At 37.0% G+C, this 23,288-nt stretch overlaps 1 protein-coding gene across 11 annotated transcripts in view; it reads right to left on the bottom strand.

Annotated features, from left to right (window-relative positions):
- LOC148407784 (uncharacterized) overlaps window positions 1-23,288 on the bottom strand; it is a 227,954-nt gene that overhangs the window by 133,166 nt on the left and 71,500 nt on the right. For all 11 annotated transcript variants that reach the window (XR_015863638.1, XR_015863636.1, XR_015863637.1 and 8 more), the window contains one exon: window positions 19,765-19,949. Coding sequence is in view for 6 of the 11 variants with exons in the window: in XM_088402152.1 (XP_088258278.1) it covers window positions 19,765-19,949 (185 nt within the window). In the remaining 5 variants the exon portion in view is untranslated. The remainder of the gene's footprint in view (window positions 1-19,764; window positions 19,950-23,288) is intronic.

The raw sequence follows: 23,288 nt of genomic DNA, 5'->3' as shown, positions 1-23,288 counted from the left end.
GAGAAAAAAAAAAGTAGGGAATAACCAAGCAGCCTGTGCATTGTTTGTTTTTTCAGAAACATTCCATGAGTCTACAGCAATTCCCTTGTCAGGAGAGCTGCAATGTGCTACAAATTTCCAGACCCAACACTCAAGAGAATGAATTCCCGTAAGACAAATTACGGAAACTGAAGAATGTGTGTTTTATTTACACTTGGAGTGCGATGACAGTCACAGCAGGAAGGGTGAAAAAGTACGACAAGTAACTCATGGAAACAAATGTGGGTGATGGTAAGGTCATTGGGAAAATACTTTAGACTTAGAATTTGAATGAATGAATCACAAGTACAACCTATATGCTAATAAGTGCTGTTAAAAGATTTAAAGAACACAAAATGCAAAAGCAAAAGACTGACATACAACAAAAAAGTGGCTTTAGCTATATACTTACGTTAACAGATTTTAACAGTTGGAATGGTGCAGTTTTCTTCTGTCATGCACCAAATAATTACAAAAAAAAAACATGGAACTAAAACTTAACCATTCTGTCAGATTTGTATGAACACGCATGTTCTCGAGTTTTGTTTGGCAAAGAGCTTTTCTTTGACTCACCACAATAGCGTCTTTGTTGCTGATGTTAGCTGTGACTGTAGTCGCAGCTGAGTGCTTCGCATTTATGTGGTAGGCTATATGTGATTTGCTTTTGCGGAAAGCAAGCTCCTTCTTACAAAGAATGCATATTACTCTAACGTTATCAATGTTGCAGGCATGTTTTAAAGTTAAATGTATCTTTCATTGGACCGACAGTTCTCACTTGCTCTTCCATTTTCATGTCTTCCTTCTATCCTTTCACCTACTGTACAAGAGCCTATCAGGTTATACCAAACACAAATGACAGCCAATCAAGGTCCACCATGACGAGATTGACCTTTGTTTTCCATCCCCCAATAACTCACGCATAAAATGCCCAGTGCGTAAACAAAATTGATAAAAAAAAAAACAGAGGGATTACGGAAATCATAGTCAGATATTAAAAATGTGATTATCATGATTAAAAAGCATACTTTAACTATGACTGTAATTAATTTATGTCAATCTATTATTATACCTAGAATGTTAAGTATGTATAATCATGAGTAAAAAATAGACGCTGACCTCTAATCTTACAATCAGTCACAGCTTATCTATATATTCAAGAATGTCCATTTTGTTTAGTTCTGTAAAATAAGGTAGCATCTTTGGAACGTATGTTTCATGTCACCATGTCTCCGCTCATGTCAGGAATGTAAGCAAAAGAAAGAACATGTTTACTCTTAAATTACTTTTTGACCTCATGAGAAAAAAGATGGGCACCAGAATATGGTGTTGCTAAAAAGCATGAAAAATGTACGCGACTGATGAAAAAATCTTCATCCACATTGATTTATTTATGTCTCTCGTGAGATCGCTAGGAAGCTTACTAGGAGCCTGCTGGATGGCCGGGTCAATTTTCGGACAACATTAAACAACAACAAGCAAGAAACCTATTTGTGGTCTCTCTGGCGACAGAAAATATTTAGCTCCAAAATACAGCCTCCTTTGAGTCAATATGTAAGTTGTCAATCATCCAAAGTTTTTGTCCTATGTGTGATACTTTGGGTATGTTTACATGAATGTAAACGTATTCTTTTTTTTTTTAAATGTTTATTTATTTTTGTCTTTGAGTGATTATTTGCACAAAACCCACTTTCCTCCAAGACCCAGCTGTATCTTGAATAAACTTTATGTTGCATTACTGACTATTCTTAATATCATTTTAATATAATACTTTTGATGTAATTTAATATAACAAATAAACACTCTTTACTCAGATACTTTAACCGCTACATCATGTGCAATTGTCCCTTTTATTGAGACCTGCTTTTACAGCTCCAAAAATGTTGCCTAATCTCAGAAGCCTTTCTGTTTTACAGCTCGGACAGTCCTGCATTATATATGCTTGCAACCCAGTATGGACACTATTTATATAACCAAAGAACTAAACACTTAATGTATGATAATTTCATTTTAATGAGTATTTTCCTCAACGTATTTTCCATTTATAATCTTGTTAAATTGCATGCATTGGCAAAAATACCAACACTTAGTTTAACCCGCCCCTGCATCCAGTTAAATTATACTTTGCAACAACACTGGGCACAAATATTCAGTATAGCCATTAATCTTCACCAGATCATTTCCAAAGTTGTTCCCAAGTTACAGATAATTCAAGTTTGCCTGAGAATACATACTTAGGAAGTTCATGATTTCAATATTTGTATCACATGTCCAAGTTTTGAAGGCCAGATAGTCAACAGCAATTTGGTGGTATAGTAAAAGTATTGTTTTGCAGTTTGATAGAAATGGATATGGGTAATAAAGGTCTCAAATGTTCCAATTCTTAAACAACAGTGGGAAACTCAGCCATTTGCTCTTTTCAAATGACCTTCAGGGCAATTCAGCGATAAGCACTTCCTCCAAACACAATGCCCAATTTTTCTTAGGTTCTCTGCTTTACCCGTATCCTGTGACCGATTTGCCCCACTCGTGATGTCAATAGTAAATGACAGTGCTTCTCTTCCATCCGTTCCATAAATGTTTGACAAAAGTCTCTTATTAGGCAAGGGGAATCTGCTATACTCCTTTTCATATCTCTAAAAATATTGTTCTCCATTGTGCCATAAATACATATTTCTAAATGTCCCTATACAGAAAAAACATGCAACTTTAAGAATGCAAACTGTACTACCTTGATCTGAAAGACTAGCAACATAATTGACAGTTCTGACAGGCAGCGTTTTGTCCATTTTGTCTCAGTAAGACAAAAAAGTTAAACTGCATTTTATCTGAACAAATGAGGCATCAATTGAAAGGCCAGGGTGTCTTCTGTTGAGCACAAAGGGACTTAGTGGGGTATCTCAAATGAGTCAAAAATATAGACAGAAAACAAATGACCACTACAGTGGACACAAATCAATAGTCAGGGTCTCAAGAGTTTTTAGCTGTGGGCAATGCAGTATGCTACGTTTGGGTGCATCATACTTAACAATCCTGAATAGACATAATTATATTTATGGATTAAATTTAATGTTCCAACACTGCATTGCATTTACATCATTCCAAGCCTGCAAGGGAATTAAACCAGAGCTGAAAGAAAAAGAGAGCATAATTAGTTATAATTGGGATTTTGCCGCTGGACTTGGCAAAGAGTGACCAGAGTCCGCAGGAATACATCTGTGCCAACCCCCGCCAACTGCCACCCCCCTTCAAAAAAAATAAGGCAGTAAGGCAGCAGAAGCATTAATATGCACAGCAACAAATTGAAATTCTGATTAGTCTACAATAGTATTGAACGAAATTACATTACTGATAAAAAAACAAGTAAAGAGAAAATCGCATGCAAAAGTACAGTCCATACTGTTTTTTCATATGAAATTAAATTGGTCTTGCCTGTAGTCAACACTGTAACCCTGTCAAATGCTTGCTTCCATTTATCATGCAAGGGACTTTTGAGAAGTAAGATGATTCCCTGTTGACTTCTAAGTTACTGAAATGAAGTACTGTGTGTTTTATTGTGGCCAGGTGTCTGCACTACATGCAGTAAATTTCTGCCCTGGTGCAGACGGATAGGGCGGGGTTCCAATCATAATAAATACTTCAAGTTTTTAGCGGTCTTGTTTGAGTCTCAAATAATGAAAAAAGAAAAACATTAGGGCCATCAATGTTAAAGAGTTACCTGGAGATTAATTTAATTTTTTTAAAGCTTGTTAAGAAAATAAAACCAGTTAAGATAGTTGTATTTACTTCGTGTGGCATGTGAAATAACGTATCGTAATCCTCCAAGTATAAGATGCACTTTTTTCCCCAAAAAAGAAGGCCAAAAGTATGGGTGCCTCCTATAAATGTTTTTTTAAAATTAGATTTCTTTTTTTTTTTAAAATTCAACACCATTTCCGGAAGATTGATCTGTCACCTACATAAGCCATTTTTTTTTACGTTATTGACCATGTTCATACTTACAATAATTCTCATAACAGGACAAGCAAGAGGGCGGACATCAGGTGGCTGTTAGCAGCAAGTGCCCGTTACGGCAATATTTTCAATAAAGGAAGCAAGCAGACTGAACCATCGTGCAAATCCATACTTGTTCATACACGGGAATATTACTAAAATCGAGAGGATCGTGTAAAAATGATAATTGCTCCACAGCCTGATTACATATATATATATATATATATATATATATATATATATATATATATATATATATATATATATATATATATATATGTAGAGAGAGAGTTTTCAAATACATTCACTGCATAACTGATCTGTAATAAAATGCTGTTGAATAATGTGAATTAATATTGAGAAATACTCTTCCTTCACTTTTAATGCCAAGTTTTATTCAGTTGTTAGTATTGATCGCGCGCCGCCTTTTAAATTATAAATAGTGTTGCTCAATCCAGAGATCTCCCATATGGGTTCGTCAACGACAGAAAAAAACTGATTTGTGCAACTTGGCACAGAGTTGTTAAAAATCAATACAGGTCAAAACCGTGTCAACCCGTCATCCTTAATTAGCTGGAGCCAAATACAATCTTGCAACAGAGCTTAGCGGTAAAATGGGGGTGAGTCTGTTCAGTTCCCCTGACTCTAAAATCTGGTTCAATACTGTTGGACACCACTAACTGTGTGTCATTATCATCAATGTGTGCATTGTGGCAAAACTGGACAATTACATGAAATCTACTGGCCTGTGGTGTGCAGGCTGAGATTCATTGGATTTTCTTCATCATTCTCTGCAGGATTCCAAAAGTTTAAAGATCCATTGTTCTGTGGTATGCTTGTTTTATTTTTTTGGTAAAGAGTAATGTGGTTTAAAAGTTGATAGCCATGTGTCAGATTGTGTCTGGAAAAAGTCTGGCAAACAAGATGATGTATTACTTTTTGGCCAAGCAGTCTTTAAAGTGATTGGATCATATGGTACATACAAATGAACACGTATATTGGTCAAGGTCTTCATTGACATGACAATTGATAAAAAAAAACCACCGTGTCGGAAATGCATTATCCAATATCATCTCTCAATAACACATGAGAAGCTATTTGGAATGTAATCCCTTCGGCACAAACACTGTGATCCTTGGATACAAACAGTGGGCCATGATACTGTAAACAATGGATGCAGAGAGTGAATCAGGTTGCATCCCTGTCTCGGCATGAAATTTCCCACGGAAGGGCGAGTCTCCAGCCAGCATCGCTTTGGTGGAAGCAGGCGCGGAGCTGAGGGATTTACAAATGTAAAGGAGTGAATGCACAACAGGGTCAAACAAGCAAATCCGCTCCTGTGTTGCTTCCTTTATTGTGAGGTTGCCGCACGGCATGATGGTCTTAACAATGCCAATGAAAAGAGCCTTCATTTTCACAAGCCGGCTGACCTGTTAAAAGCAGGTGTGTCTCAGATATAGTTTCACCCCCATCCCACCTCCCATCTGACGATACTGCTGCCTGATCCGGGTGCTTATCAGGATATAAATGAAAGCAAATCAAAAGTTCAAGTGAAATACATTTCTTCTTATTATGATTTTTGTTTTTTCCTCTTCAAAGAACTTAACTGTATGGTGGCGGCTGAGGTAGGTCTTGCAACAAACTGATCACTGAGGAAGATGAACTTTACCTTTTTCACCTTCACCTACTTGACCTGCTCTTGAATAGGGAACAATATATGAAGAGTGGTGACCTAAAGCTTTCTCATATTTCCACCTTGGGCTTGAGAATAGAAAAGCTCAATCAGCAATGCAGTAGATGTAAATCTTCGCCCCAGACCCAAAGAGATGTTGACAGTAGATTTTTCATTAGATATACCTGCACTAAGATCTAATTATATGATATGTATCCAAAAACTGTAAGGTACTTTGATATTCATAAATATAATATGAGAAAAGCAATCAGTGGTCATGGTGTTGAAAAAAGGATCAACTATCGTCAATGGCACTTCAGGGGGTAAATGAGATTCTAAGTGTAGGTATCAGCAAAACTAATGTAATATTGTGTTTCAGTCTCCTGGACTTTCTCCTGGTGGCTAGCAAAAAGAACAACAAAAAACTTGTAGATAAGCCGCACAAGACTATTTACTGCAGGGCTCAAATCATGAGAAAAAAGTTGTGGCAAATAGTCTGAATAAGACGATAGTTATATGGACCATAAAGTAACTTAATGTGTTACATTGGATTCTTTGCAGAACATTGTATACCTTTAAAGGTTTTCATCAGTTTCATCTGTTAAAAATAAAGTTTTTATCAATTATATGTTGTCTAATCCATACATGTCATTTCTAATAAAATAAGAGAAATACAGCACATTGGCGAGCTATGATTTGGAACGTGAGTAGTTTGCTATGCGTTCTAATCGGGTTCTAGAGTTCTCAGGAACTACTTTTGAATTTTTTGCACCTGACATTTAAACGACCTTTAAGTCTCATACAGATGCGCATTGTCATTAGTGATGCAATTTTCCTGCAGGTGAGAACAGAAATAAAACATGATGTTACACAATCTATCTCTTGGAGTTCCTGAATAAATTGCACCTAGAGATACCACAAATAGTATTTAATCAACCATTATGCCCATCCCAAATAAAGTCAAAAAATGTGATGGCATCAAACCACTTAGAGCTGGACTAATTATGGGCATTTATTTACTTACTCATGGCTCAATTAACATCCTATCATTAACCAATACTTCAGAATGCAAACCAGGCGAAGCTCCAAGACTATGATTTCTGGTTCTTGAGTATAATTGCCGGTTACATTCTTTCACAATGACATCATATCCAAGCTGTTGTCACACTTTATGTAAGCAGAAACAAGCATGGGATGGAGCCAGAGACACAACATCCGCTGCATTCAGCTGACTCTGACCCCGCAGATTATGTGAATGGCCCTAAATAAACTGAGGCGAGGAAAGGAGAACCTGAAATGTTTGTTCAAATTCTTATCTCAAACTGTACATTTCCTTTTACTTTTCCTTTGTGTGCTAAATAAATCCAAGTCATGACGAAAGGATATGCTCGAATGGACGTGCAAATGAACTTCCTGTGAAATAACTTTGTCATTCATTTTAATGAATAGATTTCTTTTTCACAGAAAGGTTGAAATTTCTAACAAAATTCTTTTCTTTATGGGATCAATATTTTATGTATATATATATATATATATATATATATATATATATATATATATATATATATATATATATATATATATATATATATATATATATATATATATATATATATTTTTTTTTTTTTTTTTTTTTTTTGGGGACGTCTAGAGCTGTCAGACGGTGAAGGACTTAAGACTGAAATATTTAACATTAAATAGCAGTTTCCAGACAGAAGTACAGTTATATTTTCCATAATTACTATTTGACCAGAATGGGTACTCGCTCACATTGTTATTATACAGGGACATTCGCAACGCTATGGATGTAGCCTTAAAAGCCATGCGAGCACTTAAAAAAATTCAATTTAGTCTCTCAAGTAACGGAATATATTTTTATGACATTTCCAGTCAATTCCCTGAATTCAATTTGTCTCCTAGCTGAATCACCAAAACCAGTAAGCCTGTGAAGTCATAACTAATGAGAGACTATTTACTTTGGTAACGCAAAAAAAAACTACACAGAAAGGTGTTTTATATTAGTTGTGTCATTCCTACAAAAACAGTGCAAGCTTTGACTCACGGTCATTAGTATTTACGGAACAGTAAAAAAAAAACGAATGGCTGTTGAAGGCAATATGTTTTTTAAGGTAAATATTTCCAGTTCGTGACAGCGGTTACATCACTGTTTGCTTGAGCCGGACTCAACCATGAAAACACACTCGAAGTAATCTAATTAGAGGCTATGTAAACAATCCCAGTATGTGTAAGAGTGGCAACCCAGCTGCCCTTCTATCGACGTCATATTTCAAGTAATGAGTAATGCTCTTGCCTCACCACTTTTAAGACCAGTGTTGCCGCTTCAGTGAAAATCTATGCCTTTTGGCAAAGTAACTGCTCTTGAACATGCTTCTTACCTATTACAAAAAGAGTGTTTTAATCACGCTATATCTGAGCCGGATTCAATTTCCTCAAATCATAAAAACCCCACTGAAACGGGCTGCATCCCCCTTAGGTTTTCTTGGAGGAATATTCTCTTATGAGTCCTTTTCACTTCTGCCAGAGATATTGCTTTGCACGCTTCATTGGGCCTATGGGACAAATAGGGATTTTTTTTTTTTTTACAGTGTAATTGGAGTTGGGCCAGGTTGAGGTACCTTCAACCTCTAAATGTCATATGCCTGTAGAGACCCTATGGAAAAAAAATTCATAGGTGTTTGTATGCAGTATTGAAGTTTTTTTTAATTGAACTCAGCTTGAGATTAAAGTGAAGCAAACAGGTCACAAAAACATCCGCATTTAGCTCAGCAAAACACCAACCAACACACATACACACAACTAAAACAAGTAAAACTTTTGCCATGATTGAAGACGACTTTTTCAAATATTTGTCACAACTGTTTAAGATTAATTAATGTTACAATATTTTCAACAAATAATTTTAAAAACACAGCTATTGACTTGAATGTGCAATGCTGAGAAATATCTCGAGAGGAATGTTACATTGATGTCTAAATATTTTCATTTAATTTAATGGAATATAGGAACAAATTATATGCAGATGTGTATACATCTCTGTTTCGTTTTAATAAAACATAATGACAATGAATATGTCTGCCATGTATTTTATTCTTAGAAATATGAATTGTTACAACTACAAATTTGAGCTGTAGTAAAAAAAAAAAAAAAATAATAATAATGCATTTAACTGATTCACTACCAGCTCAGTTGAAATTGATTTTTGAACTTTTTCAATGGCTTTAAACGATGATAGAAATTGGTATAACATTGCAAGTTCTACTTTTTGGGTTTTTATTTGTTCAAAAAAGGTTTAAAAAGTACATATTTCTCCCTTTAAAAGTGTGTTCATTTAAGAGTTGATTCTTGCAAATAAATATGCGATGTTAGAAACCTGAAATATGGCAAAGGTAAAAAAGTTCATAGGGGTAATACTTTCACAAGTAACTGCATAGCTATCAATAGAGTTGGCCCAGTGAAATTAGATCACTTTTATAGCTGTCAATTTCAGCAAATAGCTTAAAATTCCAAGCTATTAGTCTAATGTGTTTTAGCTAACAACTGCTAAGAACTGCCTTTGGCTAAAACTGTAAATAAGTACCTGTTTTGGGAATGAATCAGTGAAGAAAGTATGTATCCGCAATCATATGGAATCACAGCCCTAGTGATGGGAGCTGAATCTCATCAATATATGGCGAGAGATTCGTTCCCCGACAGGTTAAAAATGTCTCCGTTTAATACAATTTGGAGAGACAACCCACACTGAAATAAGTATGTTGTAAAACCTAGCCAAGGTTTGGATTGTTGAATGTGATATTAACAGCTCCTCGACGGTACGTCTGATCATAAAGTTCCTCGGGAAGGAAGATAATCCTGACGTTATCTTGCAACTGCGAGTGTCGGAGCTAAGTGCCCCTCTGGCTGCTGTCACTGTTCATTAGAAGTGATCATGATGCAATACTCTGCAAAATGTACAAAAACAGCACTTCGAGAGTTCTTTTCAGGTACATTCCTGTATAGATCTGTAGATACTACATGATGGATTAGGTGTTGATATTTGGGTTATTCTCTGAGTGTTCCATCCAAATATTATAAATATAAAAACTGCATAAACAATATGTTCCCAGAGCTATGGAATTAAAAAAGTGTGTGGAAAAAAAAATAGATTTCAACTTTGGGTTTTCAAGCACATTGTTTCTCTATGTACAATGATCAAAAAAGTAAAAAAAAAAAAAAAAAATTTAAAAATCACCAAGTAGTCTCATTTTATTATCTCATTTTTCCCCCCATTCTTCAGATAGCTCACAAATCATCTTTAATTTTAATTTCTGAATGAAAAGTTTGACTGATTTCTCTAAATTTTTTTGACGTTCCCTTTAGCACAACTCCCTCTAGTGGATGCACAACACAACCACAAAAACTACTATTGCTTCTATTATCTGTGAAAACTGTTTTAAAATAGGTAATTCATTGAAGGTGCTCCTTATAATCCTGTGCACCTACAAATAGTAGGTAGTCCATTTTTAAACATGCTAGAAAACTAAATGTATTAACAAGCAGTATTTTAAGGAAACATAATATTGTATCAACAAAATTGCACCAACAACCCCCTGCTTAAAAAAAGTAATACATCCCAATCCCTTCAACATTTTCCAGACAAATTTTTACAGATATATATGGTGCCTACAGCTGATATACTAACAGCAAAGCAAATGTTAGCATTGAAAAAATATAGCTAATCGGCACATCAAAATACAGCATATGTAGTGAGGCTTATGTGAAAAATCTATTGCTTTCCACTTCTCAGTAGCTTGCCAAAATTCTATTATCATTACCGCCACTCATTGTTGCTTGATTCAGTTTTAGCTCACTGCTCATTTTGTTAGGTAGGAGTTGGCTGCCTTTTTTCTAGCTAGGAAGGTTTCAACACAATTGTGCTCTGTTCGAATAGGAAAGGGAGAAGCTAGCTGTTAAATATTCATCAAGATGCTAATGGCAAGCCAACTGAGAGAATAAAAATGAAAATGACATTAAAATGTAAACAAATTGTAAATTTATCATGCCCAGCCCATGAGATCAGCACAGCTAAACTTTCGGTTTTTTAGTACTACAGGAAAAGTTCTTCTGGATTCAAGTAACATGTACAATCCAAAGGATGTTAGCGCTTTCACTCTCCCTTGCAACAAGGGCAAACAGCTAGTGATTCGTTTGTCACCGCCTGGATGACAGCCTCCTGTCCAGGGAGCAGTTAGTCCAGCACGTGTCTTTTCTTTCCGGTCGTTTGTCGGAATAATGGCGTAGCGAGGCCAGTGCTCCATAGTGACCGGGGCCTGTTTTCCCAAGCAGCCGCCAAGCAGCTCAGGTAATTAGTCAATGGTTTGGATGATTGCGAAGCTTAGTGCCCCAGGCACATGTTCAAAGGGAGTTTTCTTGTTTTTGTTGCTTTAGTGTCATTTGACCGTTACTAGCAATGTTTCACAGTGATAATTTAAGCACATTTTATGGATGGACTAATTATATCCATGTTATAGGTCAAAGGATCATGTTTGGCAATCAAAACCCAAGATTAACTTTAGGTCATATTTAGATAATAATGACAGCATTTTGTGAAGGGTACATATGGCATCATCAAGGAATTCTTATACACACTGCGTACCACCGAAATTAATTTAATTGGCCATCTGTTGGGGGTTGTACTCATACCTCTCACCCGGAGTCGGCAGGATTTGGCTCCAGCTTGTTTGGATCCTGTACTGGACAACCGGTATACTTAATGGATAAATTATAGCGTCTACCCAAAGAAAACAATGAAGACTTGGCTGAAGTCACACTTTGCTTTCTTTATATCACCTCTCAAAGCAGATGTCTGTTTTGAACAGTATAGAAAATGAAGAAATAGTCTTCTCAAAAGGGTTGTAGGGTAATTATTTTGAGAACGGATATGAATAATAAAGACCGAGTTTTGGATTGGAAAAAAAAAAAAAAATCACTCCGGATATTGAGTTTAAGAGGTGCTACTGAGTTTATTGTTTTAAATTGTTAGCAATCCCTCCCACACTTTCAGTCGGTGTGCAAGTCATAAACTTAATCTGTCATGCTTTGTGTTCAGTAGCAATCCAGAGAGGCTGGTATGATCGTTTGTAACACCGCAGGTCTAAATTTCCTCCACTGACATTTTGGTTAGTGTCATTGGACACATGCCGCAAAATTGCGTGCGGAGAACTGTGTGAGGAACGCTAGTGGTTAACACTCCCTTAGGAGACATCTCAGAGGGGAAGGGTTTACAATGGATTTACAGTCTGTTTTGACCCCATTAGGCCCATGAGCACCTCTGTATCAACAGTTGAAGGGAATGTGTTCATGAATGTATTGCAGGGAGACAGAAAGAATAAAAGAATGTGGAAGGGGGGGGGCTGGGTTGGTGATAAAGGAGGCTTCCAAGGCCACTGCAGAGCAGGGTTCTGAGCATTGCATCAGGCCCATGTTTATTTCATAAACATTCGCTCCAGCTGTCAGTCGAGAGAAGATGGTATACACTCTCTAGCTCACCTCTGAAGCTATCCACTGGGGTAAATAAGCAGAAACACCCCTGAACAATAGTGTCCTCTGGAACAGAAGATTTTGTCTTTAGCTTACCCAAGATGGAGTGACATTTAAAGCAAATTATATTTATAGTTTGTGATTCTGTTTAGTTTGAATGAAGCTACGGAAAATCTGTGTATAATACACCCCCTGTCTGTACTTGTGTACACTACTTTTCCATTATATAATGGTATTCTTTGTTGGCCATCATTTTTTGTGCTAAATATATTTTATTCATAACCATTTTTAGTTTCCAAAGTCTTTCGCTCAATGAAAGAAAGTGACCTTATAACTATATGAGTGATTTTGTTGATTTTACAGCACATTTGAGTAAGTCTATATTTTTAAAACCTGACAGCAAGTGTGTAAAGTCATTTACAGCTATTAGATTACATGTGAATTGGACGTTCTAAATTGTTCCTAGGTATGATTGGGTGCACGATTGGTTATTTGTCCCTCTGTGCCCTGCAATTGGCTGGCAATCAGTTCAGGATAAATCACTAAACACGGTAAACAGGCACCATATAATACATTGCCGTTATAATAAAGTAAATATTAAGTGTCCTTTATATATTAAGTGTTCATGGAATCATGGATAGCATTTTTTTTCTGTAGTGCCAGTGAGTGAGCAATATTTGTTGTTACATTTTTTGACTAGTGATTGAAAAGGCTCTGGTTAGAGGCACTTGTTTTTACCTGCTAATGCTGTTAGCCACCAACACTGGAGTGCCCTACAAACGTTCACAACAAGCACCACATAATTCAATGTTAAGTAGCTTTTTAGCATCCTTAATTTGCGATTGAACTAGATTTCAGGACAACATGGGTTTGTTGACGATGAGTGAGCAATTCTTTTTTGACAAACAAAATCATGTATATTACAAGTATTTTTTTTAATTGATTAATCTCTTTATAATACGGTGAAATCATTTTGGATCATGTTATAAGGAAGAAAAGTACATCCTCTTCACATGATTTTAGAATAGATGTATGATTGGAGCTGGAGAGGTCAGCATTCATGTTGCCATGAAAGGTCAAAAAGCACATTTAACTGTTAGGCATCAATCAGCAGTGGTATACTTCATTTTGCTTTGCCTGGTATCCCATGATGAGAGATGTATGGCTCGAGCGGATATAGAGGTCTAAAGGGCCCCGCATCCCCTGGGTCCCTCCACCCGCACTACTCATGTGGAAAAACTCAACAACAAAAAAAACGCTTGAATCTAAGCCCTAAGGCCATAAAACCTTTTGACTGTGCATCTCCTATATTTATTTGGAGAGAGGCTTTCATTCATAACTACACAAACTTCATTGTGACATATCTGTTTTTTGCACTGCAAAAAATGTGTGTGCGCGTGTGTAATTTAGACTGGACTGTTTCTGCACTCTGCCTGCTGGTTTTATGTAAATAGAGTTGTCAGCCACTTGTTATGGTCGGGCTGGGAGTCATCAGGAGGCCCTGGCAGCCTCTGGGTCCCTGGGCTCCATGTGATTCATAGCTGGCTGGGGGACAGGAGGGAAGTTTAAGTCTGCCCAAATCCAAACACAGAAAGGGAGGAAGGTAGGGGGAATGCATCAGGCGTGAAGAAAGAAAATAGGGATTGACGAAGGAGAAATAAGAAGAGATATCAGGTGGATAGACAGTTTGTAGAGACAATTGCTGGGTTTGGGTGTGCTGAGCTTGAAATGGGCTCCCTCAATCACTGTCACTCTAGTCGTCGCGGCAGTTTATCCCTCCTGCACTCTTGCCCTCATTAAAGTCTCTTCTTGCATCCATCTCGGTATTTCCCCTCCCCATCTTGACTCCCACTCACCCCGAACCCAACACGTTGATTGGCATGAACCAATTTCTAAAACTTTAATTTTCTCTAAACCCAATGGAACGCATCGCCTCTAACAATCCTCACGTTTGACTCCGAGTTCTACAGCAGCGAAGACTCGTAATGATACGGGGGAAATGAAATCCATGGCAGTATTTGAATAATATAAACATTACCAAGAGGTAAAATTGGGATCCACTGCTGGATATCCATTTAATTGCAGCACAGCTGAATTTTTACTCGCCGGAAACTAAATTATGAACTATCCGACCGAGCAAATTAATAAATTATGATTCTGAAAAGTATTGAGCATTTGGAATTCTATACAGGCAGCGTCTCCAAAGCCTTAACCTTAAGGAACTCGTTAATCTAACTAAGTTACTTTTAAAATCACATACTCAGTAAAGTCTCTAAGTTACTTTTACAAGGTAACTGTGGCAACACTCGTAACAATGTCACAAAACATGAACGTATGAACGTTATTTGAGGTTGTTGCTATTTACATTTTCCAGTGTGAAGAAAGTAAACATTTGATGCCCCAGAATACATATTTTCTCTTTAAAAAATGCATATCTGTGATCATTTTGGTCATTAAATTGTTTTATAATACCTTTCACGTACAGTATATTCTCATCTATGACAGAGCACAACTTTATGTGCGCGTTAGTGTTAATGGGCTGAAAGCAGCAACAGAAACTATATTGTCTCCCTGTCTTGATAAAGGTAATAATAATGATGATGATAAGAACAAAGCTACAAGTCAGGAATATTCCAGACCGTTTCTTACCCAATTATGTCCAACACATTCATTTATTTCGTTCTAGGCAAATCAACCACGGCCAATGCAAGAATGTGAGGTAAGAAAATCATCTGCTACCTCTACGTAGTATTTCCCTTGTCGCTTCACTACTGGAGCATTGCCCACTAAAACATAGGTAATTAAAATCTCTCCGCTCTCACTAAAAACACAGCTGTCTACCACCAAGCAATGTGACTACTCCAAGTCAATGTAAATTTTCAGTTCATGAAGCAGCGTGAGGCAGTTACCGACACTGTGCCAACCCAGAAGAACCACTCTAGTGATATCACTGTGCCTTTTTTTTTTTTGCATGTCAGTGCATATGGAGCCAAGATATATATGTTAGCTAATTAGTAAATTATATGGAAATAAAAGGAAAATAAACAGGTAGATTGGAATTCACATTTTTTTTATTTAGGTTTTGTGTACACACGCACGTGTCTGTGTGTGTATGGATGCAAGGGAGAGTGACTTGGAAAAAAGGATGCCCTATTTTCATCATTATAAAATACAAGCCAACCTTTCAGCGTTTGCGCCGCGAGGCAACATGCTGCGATATTACTGTTATAATGTTGCAATGCATGTTGTGCTACTCAACAAGGATGGCGATGTTATACTTGAAGCGATAAGAAAAACGTTAGCAAAAACAGAAAACGATGCAAGGAATTTAAACACTAGGAACCGGTTCTCAACAAGGACCGGTTTTCGATTCCCATCCCTATCGTGATTTGGTTTCTCATCAAAAAGTCTCAAGGGGCAAGGGAGCACGTAAATGTCGGGAGTATGTGAATATATTTACTTGGCCCCGGCAATATTGAGTTCCGGAAAGAAAAACATTCAAAAAATGTGTTGAATGAGTTATGCAGAAACAACAACAGTCAGGATCTTTTCCCACGAGTGTTATGATAATGGAATAAAATTTGACTGTATGAAGCCAACTATGGGTCAAAAAAGCAGATTTCATCGGCTATCACTGGCACTGAGACAAAAAACAGACACTGAGAGTTGCAAAGATCTTGCCTTACGTTTCAAGATTCCGTCTCACTTTCATGGCAGGGGCATGGGGGTCTGAATTTGTGCTTATACCCTCTGTCAATCATCTGGACACACTGAAGCAGATCTATAATTCAACTACAGGGAAGCTCATACAATTCATAAGGGATTTTTTTTCCATGCCTTGTAAGAATTTCTGTAGGCTTCTTTTCTTCTCGGTGTTTAGTTTCTCAGCCAACGCTTGCACCTGACATTGTGCCACTTATTGTGCCTTTATTAAGACACCTTCACATTGTCTGTCAATAGCAATATTTTCAGGGAAGTGCGCCCGCAAATTCTCTGCCTTAGGAGTAGTGTGTGGGGTCACTAACTTATAGACAACAGTCAGGGTCCAGAGCCGAAAAGACTCAGACAGACCCAGGCCTACCTCCAAAACAGAAGGATCACAATCCCGAATCTGGTGCAGAGCTTCAATTGTGAGCAGCACAGCAAAATATATTCAAAATATATTCAAGTTATGGCATCCCATGTAATGCCTCAGCCAAGTATCCGTATTTCAGATAATAAAAACTGTGACTTTATAGTGCAGCCAGAGAAATACAGACCAATACCTAGGAGGGGAGCAATAAAAAAACACTACACTGGAAAAAGTTGAGTTAAAGACTGAGGAAAGTAGAGACAGAGATTACTGCACTGGACAAAGTTGAGAAAATGATAGGGTATACTAGATAAAGGGAGAGAAAATGTGGAACAAATGGCACTTTGCTACAAAAGAAAACAAAGTGGACGGTGAAAATAAAGTATAGTTGTCTGTAATGCACTGACTCATTTCTGTTCTTAAACTGTATCTCTCACACACACAGACACACACACACACACAGATACACACACACACACACATATATATATATATATATATATATATATATATATATATATATATATATATATATATATATATATATATATATATATATATATATATATATATATGGAAAGTGTTGTGTCCCCAGGACTCACAATAGAAAAGAAAAAAAAAAACTAAAGACAAATGTCTCCCAAAAATGTGCAGTAAAAAGGGTAAATTAAGCCTAAGGTTCAAACTGCATTCACAAGACAAAAACTAACAGATACGTAGATGTCAGTTTTTATTTGTTTTTTTTTTTTCAATAATAGGATAATCTCACAAGTAGCATCCATCATCATCATCGCTATATCCCAACTGGATATGATGACTTTGTCCATTTTGGTAGAAAAGTCCACATTTTTATTTGAATGTTTGCTTGTTTAGCTTTAACAAGTCTGTTTTGTTCCTCTTCTCGATATTCCGAAGTGTTTTGCTTGTTTTTTACTTTCCGGCTCATTGTTACCTAATTCTGTGTTACTTGACTTGTCGCGATAATAGAAGAAATACGGAGTTGATGTTCTTTTGGTTGGAAAGATCGCACCTCTAGGAGGCTTTTTTTTCTATAAAGAGATCCTGGAGACAAATCTTACAACAACGGGATCTCTGGTAAAAATGAGACGTGACCTACGAGATCAAAGCCATTCTCAAACCGTGTTTACACAAAGTTATATCAACAACAGCATTTTTAAAATGCAAGGCAGGAACTGAAGCAGAGTATGATGTCCACAGATTATAGGTGTCATCACTTAAATAACAGGCTAAAATCAGAACGGTTTAACACCAGCCTTACTATTATCTTCTTTTCTAAAATAGTTTTCCTTGTACATGTACGAAGAATGTTGTTCTTTTTCCTGCACCATAATGGTCGAACTGTTTGGTTTTCATCAGTGTAGTTTAGTGAGGCACAACACCGCTGCATGTAAACTTGGCTTTAAGAACCAAGGTTGCTTCTCATTTGGTCGATACACTTTGTGTTATATTCTCATATTACATGGAGAAATCCCAGTTAAATTATAGGCATGTGTGTCCAAGTACCTACCACACATTGGTTATTTTAAGCCCCCAAAACCAGTGTTCTAATGTCATTGCACTCAACCATAACACCATAGAGCAAACCTTGGGTGAACATAGCTCAATGCGTATGTGTGTAGGAAATTCTGTATTATTCAGTTCATATTTTTCACTAGGAATGTACAACATCACATGCCCTAAAAAATCAAAACTTTCATCAACACTTGATTAACAATAATATATATGATCGTTATTCATGAACACTATTATTTTGATATTAATCCTCTTGTTATCATAGCACCAGTAAATGATTGTTTTTTCACATGAAAACTCTCAATCCCAAAGACATATTTTTATGTTTTTTTCCAAGAGTCCAGACATTCAAACCCAAGTACTAATGTAATCAATTACTTTAGATAGTCACATATTCAATTTATCAATTATTTTATGTAATTAAGAACTCCAATAATCCATTACTTTAGGTAAATAAGTGCCGCTTTGGGAAAATAAGCACTAAAAAAAATTATTACTTTAAGTACTTAACTACAAAAGCAATACATTAAATTAGGTACTAATGTGATTACTTTGAGTACTATACTAATTAATTTCGTGTCATTCTAGAGGGCTAAAGTAATTGGATTCCTTAGTACTTGAGGTACTAAAATACATAAGAACTAAAGTCATTGATTACTTTAGTACATAATTATCTAAAGTAATCAATGACCTCAGTACTTAAATCATTCAGTTCCAACCATTTCATACAAATTCATGATAGTACCCGGGAATGAATGTCTGGAATTTAAACATTAAATTTTGTATTTGTGGTTAAATGTTTTCATAAAGTCACATTTTAATGTATGATTATGACCCTAATTCATATTGTATAAGAACAAAATCATTGGAAAAGATGCCACATCTCTTCATAACCATGTTTTTTTTCAGCTTTAAATCCAATGCACTGTCCTCACCATGTAGCAGATTTTATGTCGAGTCATGTCATGTCAAATCCATTATTTACACTTGATTTGTAGTCAAAAACATAGGTTGAGATTGAGATTCTTGTTTTTCTTAACCTGTCAACAAATAAAGTATTGTGAGGTATTTTTAATTCAATTATTGGTTAGGGACTGGGTTTTTTTTATCATGGTATTGATAAACATATCCCGCACATAATTAATTTCTTCTCCACCCTCTCCACCGCGGTTTAAAATCACAAATTAAAGGGCGTATCGGAAACGTTTCAAGACCGGGTGTCAGAAAACATGTATCAGTCCCACAGTTTCAACCTTTAAAGCGGGCCAGTACTTTTCCCAGCTCCTGTCATATTGCCATCATAGCAATGGGCCAGGCGTATCTCTATCCACAATCAAATGGGTCAAATTCAATTGAACCCGCATCTGATCTAAATCAAATTCAACATGGCTAATCCAATTGAATATCTTTTAGCGCTTCTATATGATGACATCGTGTCCAAACACATTATGGATCCGGGTGAAACCTAACCTTCTTTTCGAAATTAGTTATTCACTCATTATTTTTGCAGGCGGCTGATGTTTAAGCCTTGGCAGAGGTCTGTTCTTTCTGAGTGCTCTCATGTTTATTATGCTTTTATCATGTACAAGTGCAGCTTTGTCAGATGTGGTTCTGGCGAGCTTTGAACTACCACTTTCTGGGTGTGTGGCGCTCTGTTTTACATTAACATGTAAAGCATATGGTTTTCTAGGTGCTTTGTGTCTTTTCTTATTCAATGTGATAGATCCCATGACACATGCAATTGCCCTTCAGTCGGATGGCATATTGTGAGGATCGGTGTTTGATGACGGGGCACTTTGATTAATCGCCGGAGACCAGTTAAGAGACGAACAGACAGTAAAGAATAAGCAGGGAAGCATCTTGAAAGCCAAGTGGTTTCACTTCAATGCATTCGACCTGCATCGAAAAAAAGGAGACCGAAAAAGGGCAATCAGCACTTTACCTGCTTTTTCGACCTGCTTCGGCTCGGAGGGAAAAGCGGGTGCCAGGCGTTGATGGGATGCTGTGGGGTTGACCTTTGTGAACTTTTCCTTTATGAAAGTTTCTCTTGATGATCGCCGCATCCAGGGTGCAGTGCTGGTTATTTTTCAGGTACTGGTGCAGGTACGGGTGAATTCCCGCATCATCCTTAAAAATAAAATAAAATTACGTCATCTTTTAACCACAAGTCAACATAGCATGGAAAATTTTATTTTCCACAATTATAGTTCATAATAGCCTGTATTGTCCATAATTGTGTTATGAGAGCCACAGCCATCACTCATTAACATATTTCTAACATATGGAAGCCGGGTTTGGTTTTCTTCCCTTTCAAAGAGCAATTTCAAGGAAAAACATCCCCAGTGTTTGAACAAGCGAAAACAAGTGGCTATATTTTGGCAAACCACATAATCTCGCAGCGTATTTATCCAAACAAAGCCTGGTCCAGCGCTATCCCGCTGTGGCTTCCAAATGGTTTCTGCATCATCCTCCTCCATCCCTACAATAATACCAGGAGCCTCTGGGCTATTTTCAGATTTCCCAGAGTTCTTTGCTAAAATGCAACACTTAGTGGTTGAGCGTGGTCTTTCTCGCTCAGCTGTGTTTGTTTGTGCAGGTAACATCTGGTTATGGCTGATAGCTAAAATTAGGTATCCAATATGGAAATGCACACAGACATATATTAAATTTTGTAAATGTGGGACTTTTGGTGAATTTGTAAAACATTTACATGATTAAGGAGCAAACCTTGTTCAATTGTTAAAACTGCATCATCAAAGAGAGCGAGGCATTTTCAACACGTTTAATTGGTCCGCAATTTGGAAATATCACCCATATATATATATATATATATATATATATATATATATATATATATATATATATATATATATATATATATATATATATATATAAATATGTGTTTTTATAAAAAGAAAAGAAAAATTAAAATAAGAAAATACAAAAAGTCACTAACACACAGATATATCAAAATTTTCTTCAAACCTAGCACAATGGTTCTCAACTATTTTTCACTCAAGCACCCCATGGCAAAACATTTTTTTCAGCAAAGTACCCCCTAACCAGCGCAAAGCATTAAAGCATTTTTGGACTTGGGGAGGGGGTTAAGACAAAGTCTTTAAGACAAAGATAGATATCAGACAAAGTCATCTTTGTTTGATTTACTTAACTTTGGAACAAAATTTTTAAAGGTATTTTTTGGCCTATTTAATTCAGCAACTCCAGCTGGCTGGTTTGTTGGTAAATTGCTCCGCAAATGACAATGACCATCCATATATAACAAAAAACAAATTAAAAAAAACATTAACACAATTCAGCAAAAGGCTGTGTATTGTTCCAATCAATTTGCTCTTAATTCAAAAAGAAAAAGTCCTCTTCCAACTCCACCACAGTGAGAATTACATCTCACGTCTTTTTTCCTTTCAGTTGCCCAATGCAGTGTGGCAGGGGACAAGTGTTGTCTCTGTAAGACAAAAACAAGACCTGAAAGTAGAGCTTGCGGTCCCATCAGGTTCTCTCACACAGGTGTGCCAACAAAAGCTCCAAATGGATCCAACCAGTGACCCCTGCTAAAGGTCATGTTGGACTCCAATCTAAATTCCAGTCTAACAAAGCCATTAAAAAGCTGTCTGAAAAGGCTGCCCATCTACAATGCAAGGCTGTAACATAAATCTTCCACAAGCAAGGATTCAGTCCAGACATTTGGAATGTGTTATTTCTTTAAGAACAAGGTGGAGCTCAGGATTAAAGTTTCAAAATGAACCGCGCCGGTGGTTTAGCTACTGTAGGTCTAACTGGCTTTGCCGTCAAGGCCTCAGCGTAGCCCTGCCAGAGAAAACCCAGAGGAGGGGTATTATTTTGGCCTAAATTCTGGCTCAGAGGTGCCCACAAGGCTGTCCCTCACAATTATCCAATGTGTGACGGTGTGTTGGGGTTTGGTATCGCTAAAAAGCAGACTCCCCTCTCGGTGTACTTGTCTCTCTCAGATCGCCGGAGTCTCTCTATCCCTCCTGCCCTCTCTGTCTCTCTTTTTGCCTTCAGCACTTTCGGCGCATGCAGAATGACGAGCTTGCCACGAGGTGTTTCCAGGGGTTGAGCCCTTTCAGTCTTTGACAACCATGTCCGTGAAAATGCGGAGCTGTGACCTTGGCAACAGCGCTCATGCCGCGCTACATCCAGCCAGGAAGACTCTTCTTGGAAGAGTGAATGTTGCTCCTCATCTACAGCTCTCTCTGTTTTGTGTGCACACCTCACTTGAACTACTCTTAAAAGAAAGCTTCCGGAACTCTCAGAATTTTCGAAAGGGTTGAAAAAGACGCTTAACTCATTCAGTGCTATTGACGACAACAAACGTCAAATATCCATTTTTACCGGGCTCCAATGACTGCTTTAGAAGTCCAGGTTAACTCATTTCATCCCAAAGACACAATTTTAGATTTTTTAAGAGGATAGAAATTCAACTACGGGTTCTAATTTTATAGTTTTAAGTGTTTAGCCAAAGAATGACTGAAAATAGCTAGTACTAAGTGTATTAAGTAGTACAGTAATCAAAGACTCTAGGTCATTATGTACTAAAATAATCCATCACTTTATATTTTATTCAATATCAACTGCTTTAGCACTTTGGTACCTCAAGTAATTGAATACTTCAGTACCTATAACCTAAAGGAGTTGGTTATGACATAATCACCGAAAGTAAATACTTTTGTACTTGTTTTTATTTTGCTTCAGTTCCTAAAGTAATCAATTACTTTAGCACTTAATTCATTAATTACTAAATTCTTCCTAAATCAACTGTCATTGTTAAACCGTAGCCTTTAGCCTACCACTTGAAAAGAAATAAAAAACTATATCTGTGGTAGCCAGCTTGGTGAAGCAGTTAGCACGTCCACCTCACAATTAAAGGGACCCGATTTTGAATACAGCTGCCTCTGGCCTTCTTGTGTGGAGTTTGCATGTTCTCCCCGAGCCCACGTGGGTTCCCTCTGGGCACTCTGGCTTCCTCCCACCTTCCAAAAAAATGTGAGGCATTGGACACTGTAAATTGGTGTGAGTGGGTGCATGAATGGTTGTTCGTCTCAGTCAACCAGTCCCGGGTCTCCCCCGCCTCCTTGCCCAACGTCACCTGGGATAACCAGCTAGAGAAAATGGATGGTTGGATAGATGTGGAATTGACTGTCTGACTCAATTTGTTTCAAATGTTTGGCTCAATAAGTCTCTGAACATTGTGGACGCTAACTAAATTAACTACTCTGGTATCAATTCATTAAGGTTATGAAGTACAAAAGTAATTGATTATTTCATACATTGAAATCACAAAAAAGTATATATATATATATATATATATATATATATATATATATATATATATATATATATATATATATATATACACACACACACACACACACACAGAAATCTTTCTCATCAGCTAACTCTGGACAAAAAAGGGGAGGAAAACAAAGC

Source organism: Hippichthys cyanospilos, chromosome 19, assembly GCF_059441005.1.
Source record: "Hippichthys cyanospilos isolate Australia breed blue-spotted pipefish chromosome 19, RoL_Hcya_1.0, whole genome shotgun sequence".
Lineage (NCBI taxonomy): Eukaryota > Metazoa > Chordata > Actinopteri > Syngnathiformes > Syngnathidae > Hippichthys > Hippichthys cyanospilos.
Note: the sequence above shows the minus strand (reverse complement) of the source record. Positions and strands in the feature narration are given on the sequence as shown.